Consider the following 13314-nt stretch of genomic DNA (forward strand, 5'->3'; position numbering starts at 1 on the left):
AAAGAGAAACACTTGAGGCCAATAAGCAGCTGTGCTCAAGCCAGCTCGCTCTCATCACCTTTTACGCACACACAAAATCTCATCAGAGTGGGCTCCAGGGAGTTTCCTCTATCTATTATTTGTAGCGGCTCAGCGCAGAGCGTGTGACAGTGCGCGGGTCGCCATGCCTCCCTCGATCAATAATTAAATTAACAGCTGAGGTTGTCAGTGCTTGTTCCTTCTCACAAGCTGCAGACGAGCCTCGCATGACTCAGCAGAGCTCGCCGTCCTGTCCGAACCGCAGCAGCAACAAACAGCAAAGGCCGTGCTGCATGCAGCCTGAGCCAGCTGTTCGCACATCTGCATCAGCCTCTGGGTTCAGTGATTCCTCCCTTTCTCCTGTCATCTTTGCTCTCCGTGCTCCCGAAACAGCAGCCCACATGGAAAAAAAATGTAAGAGTCGACATTCATCATTCATTTATGGCAGCTTTAATCCACAGGAACTGTGCACTTCATAATATTCTCCAAAATAGACTAAAAGCAATTGGCTGATCAGTTTCTGTCATCGTTCTTAAACTTTCTAAGTGCAGAAAAGGCCGTGTTTTAGGAAGTGAAACATGAGATAACAGAATGGTTTTCATCATTACACTGACAAACACACAGGTCAGCTATTTCACTTCAAGAGTATTTCACAGGATACAGCAAACATCACACTCTTTGCATGTTATTTCTAAATCCGGAGCTTCTAACTACACTTTATTACCAAAAGTATTCACTCATCCATCCAAACCATTGACTTCAGGTGTTCCAACCACTTCCAGGGCCACAAGTGTATAAAATCAAGCACCGAGGCATGCAGACTGCTTCTACAAACATTGAATGAGCTGCTCTCAGGAGCTCAGTGAATTCCACCGTGTTACCGTGAGAGGATCCCACTTGTGGAACAAGTTCAGTTGTGAACTTTCCTTGCTACTAACTATTCCACAGTCAGCTGTTAGTGGTATGAATGCCGATGCTTCACTGGCTGATGAGCTGAACACGTTTATGCTCGCTGCGTGCATGGAGTGCACCAGTGAAGACAACGCCTTCATCATCACAGAGCATGCCGTGAGGAACACCTTCAGGAGGGTGAACACCAGGAGGGCAGCAGGACCAGATGCAATACCTGGCCGGGTCCTGAGAGCCTGCGCTGACCAGCTAGCACCGGTGTTCACGGAGATCTTCAACCTCTCCCTGGCCCAAGCAGTGGTTCCTGTGTGCTTCAAAGAGTCCATCATTGTCCCTGTCCCAAAGAAACAACAGCCCGCTTGCCACAATGATTACCGCCCAGTAGCACTGATTTCAGTTGTGATGAAGTGTTTTGAAAGACTGATGAGAGCTCACATTACTTCTTCACTTCCTGCCTCCACTGACCCACTTCAGTTTGCTTACCGGACTAATCGTTCCAGAGACGACGCCATATCTCACCTACTCCACACATCCCTGAGTCACCTGGACACTGGCAGGGGGAATTATGTTAGGATGCTGTTCGTGGACGTTCAGCGTTCAGCACAATAATTCAATCTAAGCTTTTCACGAAGTTGACGGATCTAGGACTCAGCTCATCACCGTGTCAGTGGATCCTCAACCTCCTCACAGACAGACCCCAATCTGTGAGGGTGGGAAAACAAGCCTCCCCCTCCATCTCACTTAGCACTGGAGTACCTCAGGGCTGTACTCACTGTAAACTTATGACTGTGTAGCCACATCAGACCCCACCTCCATTGTCAAGTTTGCTGACGACACTGTTGTTGTGGGCCTGATCTCCGACAACATCGAGACGACCTACCTGGAGGAGATTAGGAACCTGAAGACCTGGTGCCAGGAGAATAATCTCCTCCTAAACGTCAGCAAGACTAAGGAGCTGATCGTGGACTTCACTACAAAGCAGACGAGGAATTACAAGCTCCTCATCATCAGTGGCACGCCAGTGGAGAGAGTGGACAGTTTCCGATACCTGGGTGTCCACATCACTCAAGACCTGTCATGGTCCTGCCACATTAACACCCTGGTTAAGAAAGCCCGCCAGCGTCTCTTCTTCCTCAGAAGACTCAGAGACTTCCATCTGCCACTGAGGGTGCTCAAGAACTTTTACTCCTGCGCCATCGAGAGCGTCCTGACGGGAAACATCTGCCCCTGGTTTGGGAACAGCACCAAGCAGGACAGACGAGATCTGCAAAGAGTGGTGCGCTCAGCCGAACGCATCATTCGATCAGAGCTTCCTGACCGGCTGTCCATCTACACCAAGCGGTGCAAGACCAAAGCCAGGAAGATTATGATGGACCTCTCTCATCCCAACAATGGACTCGTCTCACTGTTGAGGTCTGGGAAGCGCTTCCGCTCCCTTAAGGCCAAAGCAGAGAGAATGAGGAGGAGCTTCTTCCCCCGGGCTATTCGGGCCCTGAACCAGGTGTAGGACTGGACTCTCAAACACATCACATCACCACACGTACTCTGGTTTTTCTTCTTGCACACTTCCTATAATATATAATTTCTTTTGACTAATAATCTCTTACGTAACTGTTATTTGCACATTTTTACTGTAAATTTCTAAGTTTAAGCTGTAAATTTTCGTAGTAACCTGTAAATTTGTATATCTTACCGTAAATCTACTGTCATTTAATGGTCGGGCACTGCACAGCTACAAGCATTTTACCTCATGTCATACTGTGTATGGTTGTGTGTGTGACAAATAAAATTTGAATTATTATAACAAAGTGGAAGCAACTGGGAATGACAGCAGCTCAGCCATGAAGTGGGAGGCCACAGAAAATTACAGAGTGGGGTCAGTGGATGCTGGGAGCGTATGGTCCGCAGAGGTCGCCAACTTTCTACAAAGTCAGTCGCTACAGAACTCCAAACTTCATGTGGCTTCAGATCAGCTCAAGAACAGTGCATAGTCATGTGATGGGTTTCCTTGGCTGAGCAGCTGCATCCAAGCCTTACATCATATGTTGACTGCCACTGGACTCTAGAGCAGTAGAGACGGATTATGGTGTGGAGTTGTTTCTCAGGAGTTGGTTCCAGACAACTTCATGCTCCCAGCTTTGTGGCAACAGTTTGGGGATGAACCCTGTTGCAACATGACTGTGCACCAGTGCACCAAGCAAGGTCCATAAAGACATAGATGAACGAGTTTGGTGTGGAAGAACTTGCCTGCACAGAGTCCTGATCTCAACCTGATAGAAGGCTTTTGGATGAATTAGGGTGAATACTGACAGCCAGGCCTTCTCCTCCAGCATCAGTGTCATAAATACGCTTTTGGAAGAATGGTCAGAATTCCCATAAACACTTCTTAACCTTGTGGAAAGACTTCCCAGAAGAGTTAAAGTTGTTATAGCTGTGAATGGTATGCTGATATCATATGAAACCCTGTGGATTAATAATGGGATGTCACTGAAGCTCATACGCATCTGTAGGCAAAACATTTAACAAATACATCCTTCACACTTTCAGTTGTGTTTTTTAATTGTGCTTCATTGGGGCATACTTTCTATTTAATTAAATATTTAGCAATATCACCTCAAAATATTTCATTAGTGTCAGAAATAAAATGTTCTGCTCTTTGTTTTGGTATATATGCTGTGAGTACAGTATTGTGTTCATTCATCATTTCTTTATATTTTGCCTCCAAGTAGCCAGACTTTCTTGAGGAACAGATCTCCAGGCTTTCAACAACAACAACAACAACAACAAAAATATTTGAAAAGGTCTCAAGATGCTTTTTGAACTCAATAAAAGATTTGGAGTTTAAAGAAATATTTCAGGAGCATTCTGAATGTTTTATCTTTTGCGGTATTTATTTTGGATGTATGTGGATTAGCATTTTTTTACTGAGTTTTTGTTCCTTGTTTGCTTTTAGTGCGTGTTTCGTGCTGTATTTTTACTTTTGATTGTTTCTTTTCTTACCTTGAAAAATCTTTTGAACTTTTACACCATGACCATTTCTGTTTTACTGCACAGGCATTTTTCAGAGTACAAATGACAACAATAAATGTCTGATTTTATGGTTTTGCATTTACAGTCTACAGGCAGCTAAACCTGAAATTTGTGACATGCTATGAAACAGGCCAGACTACATTTTACATTTCACTTTTGTCCAATACATTTGACCCCCTGTTAAAGTAATTAGATGTCCAGTGAACACTGGAAGGATTGATGATGAAGTCCTGCTTTGTACCATCCATTCAGGGCTTTCATTACCTCATAAGAGGATGTAAACCAGCGAGGCGGCTCGACAAACTGCTGAGCTGTGGATTCATTTAGGAAAGCTGTTTGAGCAGCTTCACATTTTAATCACAGAGTCCAACCTGTAGTCCCTCAGATGTTGGTGCCTTTACTTTCCTCCACACTTCTTTAATGCAGTGAAACATGAGAAAACCATCTGTTCTCAGTTTATAAAACACAGCTGAGATGATAACTATATCTTTTCCCTAAGAGTTAGAAACCACAATGAGAGGGAAAGCAGGAATTTTAAAGGACAAATGTGATTTCTCTGTATAAAAGAAATGAGTAAATATAGATTTATCTATACATGCAGGAGCAAAGCTGGAAAAGAGGAGCATGCTCAGCAAACACACACATCTCCCGGGACAAACAAAGCCTGTAAATAAGCTGGAGAGACACCAGAAAATAAGCAAAGTATTGATCCAAATCGGCAATGGGACAAAAAAAGCTGCTACTTGAAATGTAACAAATTTACTTCCACTGCAGAAATAAATGATCAAACTCTCGCTCAATGAAACCTCTAGTTATATAACTTTCTCCTAAAGCTGCAAGTGAAGTTATAATCAGCTGATTGTCATTAGAGGTTAGCAGGTTAAGAGATTAATGTAGGTTTTTCATCAACATATTAATACAGTAAGCAATGGGAAGATGTTTCCACCAAGAGAAACTCTCAAAGGTGACCTTTCCTGCTCATTTCCAGCTCCGTGTGTTTAGGTTTCAGGGACATTTAATATGATCACCAACTACTGTAACAGTAAATATATGACAGAAAATAAGGGGGAACGTGATAGTTTCATCTCCAGACAATGAAACCGGGAACAGAAGAGGTGTATGTACTTAGTATTGGCGGAAGAAATCTGGTAAATGCATCATATAAACATTGGCTGTTCAATAATAAAACATACACAGAAACGCACGTCTTTGAGAGTAAAATAAAACTTCATAGTTTAGTTCACAAATTTCATTATTATTTTTATCATTTCTGAAACTAATAATGACATGACTCTATTAGTGTGTGGGAAACAAAAAGAAAACTGTTCCCTCTCTCATCAGGCCTTTTTGAAAGCCCCTCACCATGATGAGGACGCCACAGAGCAAAGCTTGACTGAGCAGTGTGTGCATTTGATCACTAGGGGTCAGTGTTGTGCAGATGAAACTGCAAAGAGACTGAGGTAATATGCTGGCTTTTACAGTGATGAGGGAAATGTGGTTGATGACGTAATGGTGCCGTTTGCTTGTTTTTAAACAAGATTACAAATTTTAAAAGTTTTTAAAATTTGCAATTAATTCTCAACGTTAAGTAAAAATGTACTTACATTATAGATTTACATTTTTCTTTAGTGGCTAAAGTTGAAAAGTGATACTGCAGAAAAATATGTTCTTCCATCCATCCATCCATCCATCCATCCATCCATCCATCCATCCATCCATCCATATGTCCATTCATTCATTCATTCTCATCCAGATCAGCCTGATGCTGGAGCTTGTCACAGGGTGAGAGGCGGAGTACACCCGGGACAGCTGGCCAGTCTATCACAGGATTATTATACATTATTTAATCATTTTTATTGAGTTCTGCTTCACTGATGTTGCTGGTTGAGGTCAAGCTATCATAATGTAATTTACCCTGTTGTGTAGTTTAATCTGTAGCAGCACAGGAAATTCTGATGAGATCATCATATACATGGAAACCAATAACTTGCTGCTGAACCATGAGTTTACATGGTTCATGGAATATTTCACTCTTATCATATCAACTAAATAGACATGATTTTACGTGGAATCAAATATAATCAGTCAGTATATACTAGAAAAGATCTGTAATTGACAGTATGTTGTATTTACATTTTCTGAAGTAAAACCATTAACTTTGTTTGTATAGTAAAAAATGTTAGATTTATATATATATATATATATAAACCCAGTTACTAGTTTAACAAACTGGTTTATTTGTGTAGTAAATCATTTTTTCACATTATGAATGGACTAAAAATACAAAATGTTGCATAAATTACAAAGTAAAATTCAACAGTACTTTCCTCCTATTTTAATTGGATTAATTACTTGGACAGTATTTGAACTTATTATTGGGTAATATTGTTGTTTATACAGATTTAAACATCTTTATTAAATATAAAACGAAATCTGTAAAAACAGACATTTTTCATGTAACTTTAAAACATCTGTATTTTTATTTACATGATTTTTTTTTTTTTTAAATACCACAGAAATTGATTATTATTGTACATTTCTGGGTTGTTGTTTTTTTTTACAGTATTTTTGTGGGAAAATAATATTAATAATAATTACAGTGCAGTGTAATGATTCATCAGCCAGGAAACAATGAAAACAGAGCTGCTGACCCGCAAAGACTAAAAATACAAGCAATGGGAGCTTTAATGTTACTTTTTTCACACAACATATTATGATGAGTGTATGTTCACCAAAATTAAACATAGTTTACATGTTTGTCAGTGTGTTGTGCTGCACATTACCAGACATGAGATTTTTCCTCAGTATCTCCTCCCCCGTTGTTGCCAAACACTGATTAATACAAAGAGCTTTTTTTGTATCACAGATGTGATACAAAAGCTTAATTTGTTTTTTAAAGTCTCTGTCTTCAGATGGCAACATAGCAAAATCAGGGCTTTCAGTGGCAGATTAATGAATATGGTTGTTTATACAGTTCTAATTCCTCTTAATGCCAAACAGAGACACCTTCTCTGGGTCGTTCTCGCTGCACTGCGGTGCTGCTCGGCATCACTGGGGTGTTTTTTTCTGGACGGTAAGCATACTGTTGCAGTCCCCTTTAACAAACTCATGAGCAGCTCTGAACCAGCTGTGATTAAAATGGTGAATTCACAGATCCCCAGAGTATGCAGATGTGTTATTCTAGGATAAGGTGAGGATGTTCTGGTTCAGACACAGCTTGTCTGGGCTGTTCTCACTGCAGTGCAGTGCTAAAGCTCTGCAGAGAAAAACAGTTCTTCTTTGTGAATGTTTAGCAAACATTTGCTTTAGCTGCTCTAAATTACCCTGAACTATCCCTCTGTTGCCCCGAAGCTTCTTATGGATGATCATGTCCACCTGCAGACTGTCACATATCTGCGCTCCCCACTGTGCAGCTAGCTCTCTCCTATCTCTCCGCCCACCTTCCTCGCTTTCCTCATCTCCTACAAGAGCAACAGCTATAACGCGATGAGTTGTCCCTGAACTTATACTGAGGAATGACGTCCCTCCAACTTTGCCTGGCACAGAAAGTCAAATTGCATCCCAATATCTGTTCTCAAGGCTGTAGTCCCACCTATCCATCACCACCTCTGCATCACACAGGGCCCAATAGGAGCCTGGCGCTGTATCAGCAACTTTTGTTCCCGTCTCTCCCGGTGAATCATCAACCAACCCTACTTGCAGCAGTTTTATTTACTAAAGTTAAGATAAAACCTACCATATGAGCTCATAGTGAGGTTGTTTGTCCCTGTTATTGATTGAAATGTCTCTGTTTTATCAGAAGTTACTGCATATTCTACATATTAATGCATGTACGTATGTGTGCCTGCATTCTTGGACATGGTAGATTAATAAAACAAAACAAAACTAGCCACCCCCCAAAAATATATTTGACAATAGCATGGTAAAACTGGAAATTCTGTTTTTGGTGTGGCACCCCAGTATTTTTAGTGGCCCCCTATGAAAAAATTCTGGAGGTGCCCCTGTATGAGACTCCATCAGTCCCGCAAATATGACGATTGGCTACATTTGTAAAACAGACCGTTTTGTACCACTGTGTCTAGTCACTGTAACATTAAAAAACACTCTACTGCCATGAGATCAATACATTTCTTCTAAAAAATTTATTTTTTTTGTTTGTTTCTCTTGTTGTAACCTTACATTAACTCTCAAGATATAAACTTAAACAATTCTGTTATGGAAAGCATCCTGAAGTGGTTAGCAAAGGGGTTTACTGAAAGGTTCAAATTCCCGGGTTGGCTGAGACCTTTCTGTGTGGAGTTTAGATGTTCTCCCTGTGCACTCGTGGGATCTCTTCTGTTACTCCAGCTTCCTCAAACAGTCCAAAGACATGCATGTTAGGTTAGTTGGTGATTTTAAAGCAGCTGGTATATGGAGAGTGCAGAACAAATCTTTGTCATGCCAAGAAGAAGCCATATGTGAACATATTATTGTGTTACAGCAGCGGGATAAAGAATAAAAATAGTGCAGTCTACAATAAATAAAGAACAAAGTTAAAGTGCCACAGCCGCATAGTGACGGCCTCTGAGATAGTGGATAATGTTTACATATATAACAGTGATTAAAAAACAAAGAAAATAAGAATAAAAAAATTAGGTTAAGTTAAAGTAGAGTAAATAGTGAGACTGAGATTGTAAAAGAGAGTAGTGTAATTTACATTAATAAATAATACGTGCACTACAAATGTAAGAAACAGCTGGGAGGAAGGTACAGTATTAGTCTACCGGTGGGCGGTAATGTTTACCAACCACAAAGAAGAAGAAAAAAAAGCCGAAGAAGAGTCGTCTCCCGGTAGCCCGTTGCTAACTCGGTTTCCATGGAGATTGGTTTCAGTTTCCCGGATGTTCCAGTTTCCTCTGTTCAACATGGCGTCGGGAAAGTAAGACTTCGGCTAATATCACACAGTTTGCCCTGAAGTTAGTCCGCTCCCGCCCTTCTGATTTTTGGAAAGTTTCCAAGTACGTCGCGGGGTCGGCAGAAAAAGTTTTCCTGGGACATCCCTGGTGAGTATCCCCGCGTGGCTCTGACTTCGGTTACCGGACCGTGCTGTGGGTTAGCTTGTGGCGCGTCTCCGCTCCCCGCTGAGCCGCTAACGGAGGCTAGCGTTAGCTGCGCTCCGGTCGGTCCGGCCAGTCCGGGTGTGAGGATACCGGAGCAGCCTCCTTGAGTCTGCTCTCCTTGTGTTTGTCTGTTAGCTGATGAATCACTCAAAGCGTAGACTAAAGTGAATCGTGTCTGAGCTGGGGAAAAAAAATCTGAGGGCCACTTGTGAAAGTTGTTAAACAACTAAAATGTGAAGCTAAATTTAGGTTCAAACTGTCTTCCTTTGCTAAGATCTCATAAGCTCACAGGATGGCTCATTTGCACACCCAGGAGACAAACGGGTTCTGGCAACTCTGAGTCTGCTAGTCTGCTTTCCGATAAGTTCAGCTGGTTCCTGATAATCAGGATCACGGTGAACTTCCGTTTTCACCTGTGAAGGAGGACTGAGTTGTTTGTGTGGGCAGGCTAAAGCAGGAAAAGAGGATATTAAGCTACTCCCTCTCTCTCTCTCGTGCATGAATGAATTCTCCTTTTTAGTCTCTTTCCCCCCCCTCCCGCTTCTTTTCCTCTTGGCTGGCGGATGTCATGTTATGGATTTCATTTGTGTTGTGCTTCATGAGTGTGCAGTGAGAGGAAAGGGGGGGTTTGTGTTTGTAAGGTCGTGCGGTTGGTGCTGGGCACACCATACATTCCTGGGATGCCAGAGAAGCTGTATGAAGGGGTCACTCCTCTCTCACATATGCACCATTCCCAAACAGCAGCGGGAGCATCTACATCATATATGGCAAAATATTCATCAGGAATATTCACGTGTTAAGTTGCGAGATGGGATGCAGCTGCAAGACAGCTGATATCCATCTACTAGTAAGTAAGATAAACAGTTAAGTTTATCTGCTGGAGAGTTCAAAGGCAGTGTGATGAAAAGGTGAAAGTCTTTTAAAAAGATGTTAGTGTTTATAGCACAGAAGTGGGAACAGATAACAAGAAAAGTACATTTAAATAAACTGTGGGTACATGAGGATAGGATTTAGGCCAAATTCTTTTAACAGTATCAGTGCAGAATTTCACAATCAGTACAGCCATATTGAAAAGTTATATTTTTGTTAGATAGTAGCTAACTGACTAATATCTGTAATTACGACAACTACTACACCTAATGTAATTACAACTAATATCTAAATTACAACAACCTCTACTGAATCTGAAAGAAACAAATGGCAAGTTTACTGGAAAAAATTGGAAATGTGTGTGTTTTCTTTGAGTGATTGTTCATTGTGAACAAAAAACACAGCATATGTGCTGAATATGAATCTAACAGTGTTGAGATAACATGGTTTTAAAATACCTTGTTAGGTCCCTGATAATTTTAAAATTATACAAACCAAAGCCCAAAGGGACAGGTGAAAGAAAGTAATTAGCTTTTCTAGCAGAAAATGTTTAAGTTCTGTTTACTTTTTCGGGTTTCCAGAACAGCTTTAATAAAAAGCATCTTCTTCTGTCTGCTGCTAGTTGTAGAAACATTGGAATTGTCTGCTCTGTGGTGAAAAACGAGGAGCCAATTGAGGTAATCAAACAGGAAAAACAGGCTGGCAGGTTAAACAGTCATCCTCACTGACATAATATGTGGACCAGATAAACCAAATCCATGCAGGTCATAGAAGCAGCAGACAATCTGCAAGTGGAAAAATAAATGACTTTGTGTGGCAGACAAGGGGCATATAGAGAGTCTGTTGGGAAAGGAGCATAAAGTGTATGCTGCTGTTTGGTTTTTGTTTGTTTTTCCTTAAAGTAGGATATCAGTATTATACTTTATTCTCATCCTGAAAGGAGGCTCCAGTTGGCTCTCCCTGCAGGGTAAAAGAGGGGGTTTTGTGGTACCCTGGAGGTTGCTCAAAAAGCCTTCATCCCAGTATAAATAATCAAAACTGGTCCCAAAAGATGCAGCTTAGTGTTTATTCTGCTTACTGGCAGGAAACTTATGATACTACCTGGCAGGATAAATACATTTAACAATGCTTTTTTACTTTAATTTTACTACTTCATAATAATTTCCTTTGGCTAAGACAAGAATAAACCACAATGTCTGCGGGTAGAAGTCTGTTGGGAACCTTTGCTGCATCCATCTCTCCTTCATTTCCTGTCATTTGCCTGCTGGCACTATGTAACAGGGCCAAACCTAAGAGAGCCCTGCCAGTTTCAGTCACTGACTAGCAGTTTCACTGGCTAAAATGAAACCTGTTCCTAAATTTATTCCCAAGATCATATGATTTATCGAAGTGCTGTGACTCATTACTGATGATGATTGAAATGATGACACAGATCTTTGGGGGGGACAAAACAAAACTAGAACTTTTGGCCTATGGGTCAGAAATGTGTCTGGAGAAGGAAGAATGAACCGACCTATAGTAAAGCATGATCGTGGCTCAATGATGTCAGAGACTTCTTTGATTCCTCAGGTAATGCAAAAGCCTACAAAGTACAACAGGCAACATGTAGTAAGTAAAGTATCAGAAATCCTGGAAGAAAATGTAATGCTGTCAGTGAGGAAGCATTGATGGACCTTTCAGTAGTAGTACAGTGACCCAAGCACACCTCAGAATATTGGCTTTGGGTTTCAGAGGAAGTCCTAGATAGTGGCTGTCTGAACCATTAATATGGAGAAGCTGTATTGGGACTTGACTAAGGTAGTTAGAAAGAAGTGTACTTATAGTTACACACTTTGAGGTGCTGTTTTATGCAGAATTTACTAGACAAAGCTAGACAAACTTCTTCCATAATAAAGGCCCATTTGGCAGCTATTTCAGTGTGCAATGTAGGCTTTGGTGATAAACCTGCTGGACACTGAATTTATGCCAATAAACCTAATACACAATGGGGCTAAAGATTTTTTGCTTCTAACTGTATTTAGCAGTAAAGAAGAGGCATTCAAAAATATGTCTGATCACTTGCTATATGCTACTTTTTTCAAATTCCTCTGCAGTTTCTGTATTTCCTTTGCTCATATTTATAATGCAAGCTGCAGTACCTAAAATCTACTGAGTTTGAAGGATTCACTCCAAGCAGATTTAAGAGTTTTTCTTGATTCCTGGCCAGTTTTTAGGTGAATCACAGCAGAGGAGTCGAGCCATAAAGGTGGAAATGATCAGAAATCACAGATGACTGTTGACAGATGTGTCCAGCAGGAGACAGAGCTGCTGGCAGGAGGGATGTTGTCATTGCTTTGATGCGAACTGACCAGAAGGGCCCGAATGCAGCTGCTGTTCAGGCTTCTTCTGTGAAGTCCAAACAGCTTTCACAGCGATGTACAAGGTGATGGCTGGAGGCAAAAGGGCAATAACAGGCAGGAGCATGAGGTGTGTGTGGGATTTGTTATCGAGTAAGAAACTGATGGTGTTTGGGGAAAAAAAATAAAGAAACAATTTTCTGGTGTGGTCTGAGTAAAGAGCAACAGGGTGTCTATTTCAAAAAAGAGATCAGAAAGTTGCAGCCACTATGTTTCCAGGTATGAAACTTTGAAGACATGACAGCTGTCTGACACATTTGATTACATTTGACTAGAGTCTGCGATGCACGGTTTTCCTTTTTCACTTAGTTCTGATCCTGTGTGATGACTTGAGGTGGAAAAATGAACTTCTGAGCCTTTGAATAGTTGAATTGTAATCAATTCAAATTTTGAAAATGTAGGAAATTAATTGTCTTCATTGATAAATAACCGTGAAGTTCATTAGTCACCACCACCAACAGCAATTAAAGCCTCTACAATTAAAGCCTCTTTTTTTAATTAAAAAATTAAAAAAAATCTCTTTAACTGTTGGTCAAACTAGTAAATTGAACATGTGACTTTGGGCCCTGGAAATTTATGGTTGCTGTTTATTATTTAATAATTAGTGAATTTAATTTGTTTATTGACTTTTATGACAGCCAATATAAAGTGGAGCCCTTCAGTCCTACTTCCTGTTTATCCCATTATAAAGAGAATGGAGGAATACGAATAAATATGATTGAAAAAGGCTTAATCGCTAAAATAACTACATGTACCTGCTTTTAGACAAAAAGAAACACATTTTAGTTTGTAATATACAAGAATAATGTGTTAATAACAAAAAACAGTTTTGACCTTTAGTCAACAAAGATAAAAATAGGATACACTCCTCTTATCTTATAACTTAATAATAATATGGCTCAAGCTCAAATTAGCAGAAGAAATGGTTGCCTAAATGTTTAATTGGGTTAAAATCTTTACCCGATGAAATGTACCGGCCATTGTGGAATATA

General features: G+C 40.6%; 2 protein-coding genes across 2 annotated transcripts in view; both read left to right on the forward strand.

Moving 5' to 3' along the window:
* Nucleotides 1-981: 981 nt before the first annotated feature.
* LOC135933758 (uncharacterized) overlaps nucleotides 982-13314 on the forward strand; it is a 375148-nt gene continuing 362815 nt past the window's right edge. Inside the window, exons 1-2 of the mRNA XM_065471916.1 lie at nucleotides 982-1522; nucleotides 1722-2428. Coding sequence (XP_065327988.1) covers nucleotides 982-1522; nucleotides 1722-2428 — 1248 coding nt within the window. The remainder of the gene's footprint in view (nucleotides 1523-1721; nucleotides 2429-13314) is intronic.
* pak4 (p21 protein (Cdc42/Rac)-activated kinase 4) overlaps nucleotides 8124-13314 on the forward strand; it is a 40414-nt gene continuing 35223 nt past the window's right edge. The window contains exon 1 of the mRNA XM_063492693.1: nucleotides 8124-8999. The gene's annotated coding sequence lies outside the window, so the exon portion shown is untranslated. The remainder of the gene's footprint in view (nucleotides 9000-13314) is intronic.

Source organism: Pelmatolapia mariae, linkage group LG14, assembly GCF_036321145.2.
Source record: "Pelmatolapia mariae isolate MD_Pm_ZW linkage group LG14, Pm_UMD_F_2, whole genome shotgun sequence".
Lineage (NCBI taxonomy): Eukaryota > Metazoa > Chordata > Actinopteri > Cichliformes > Cichlidae > Pelmatolapia > Pelmatolapia mariae.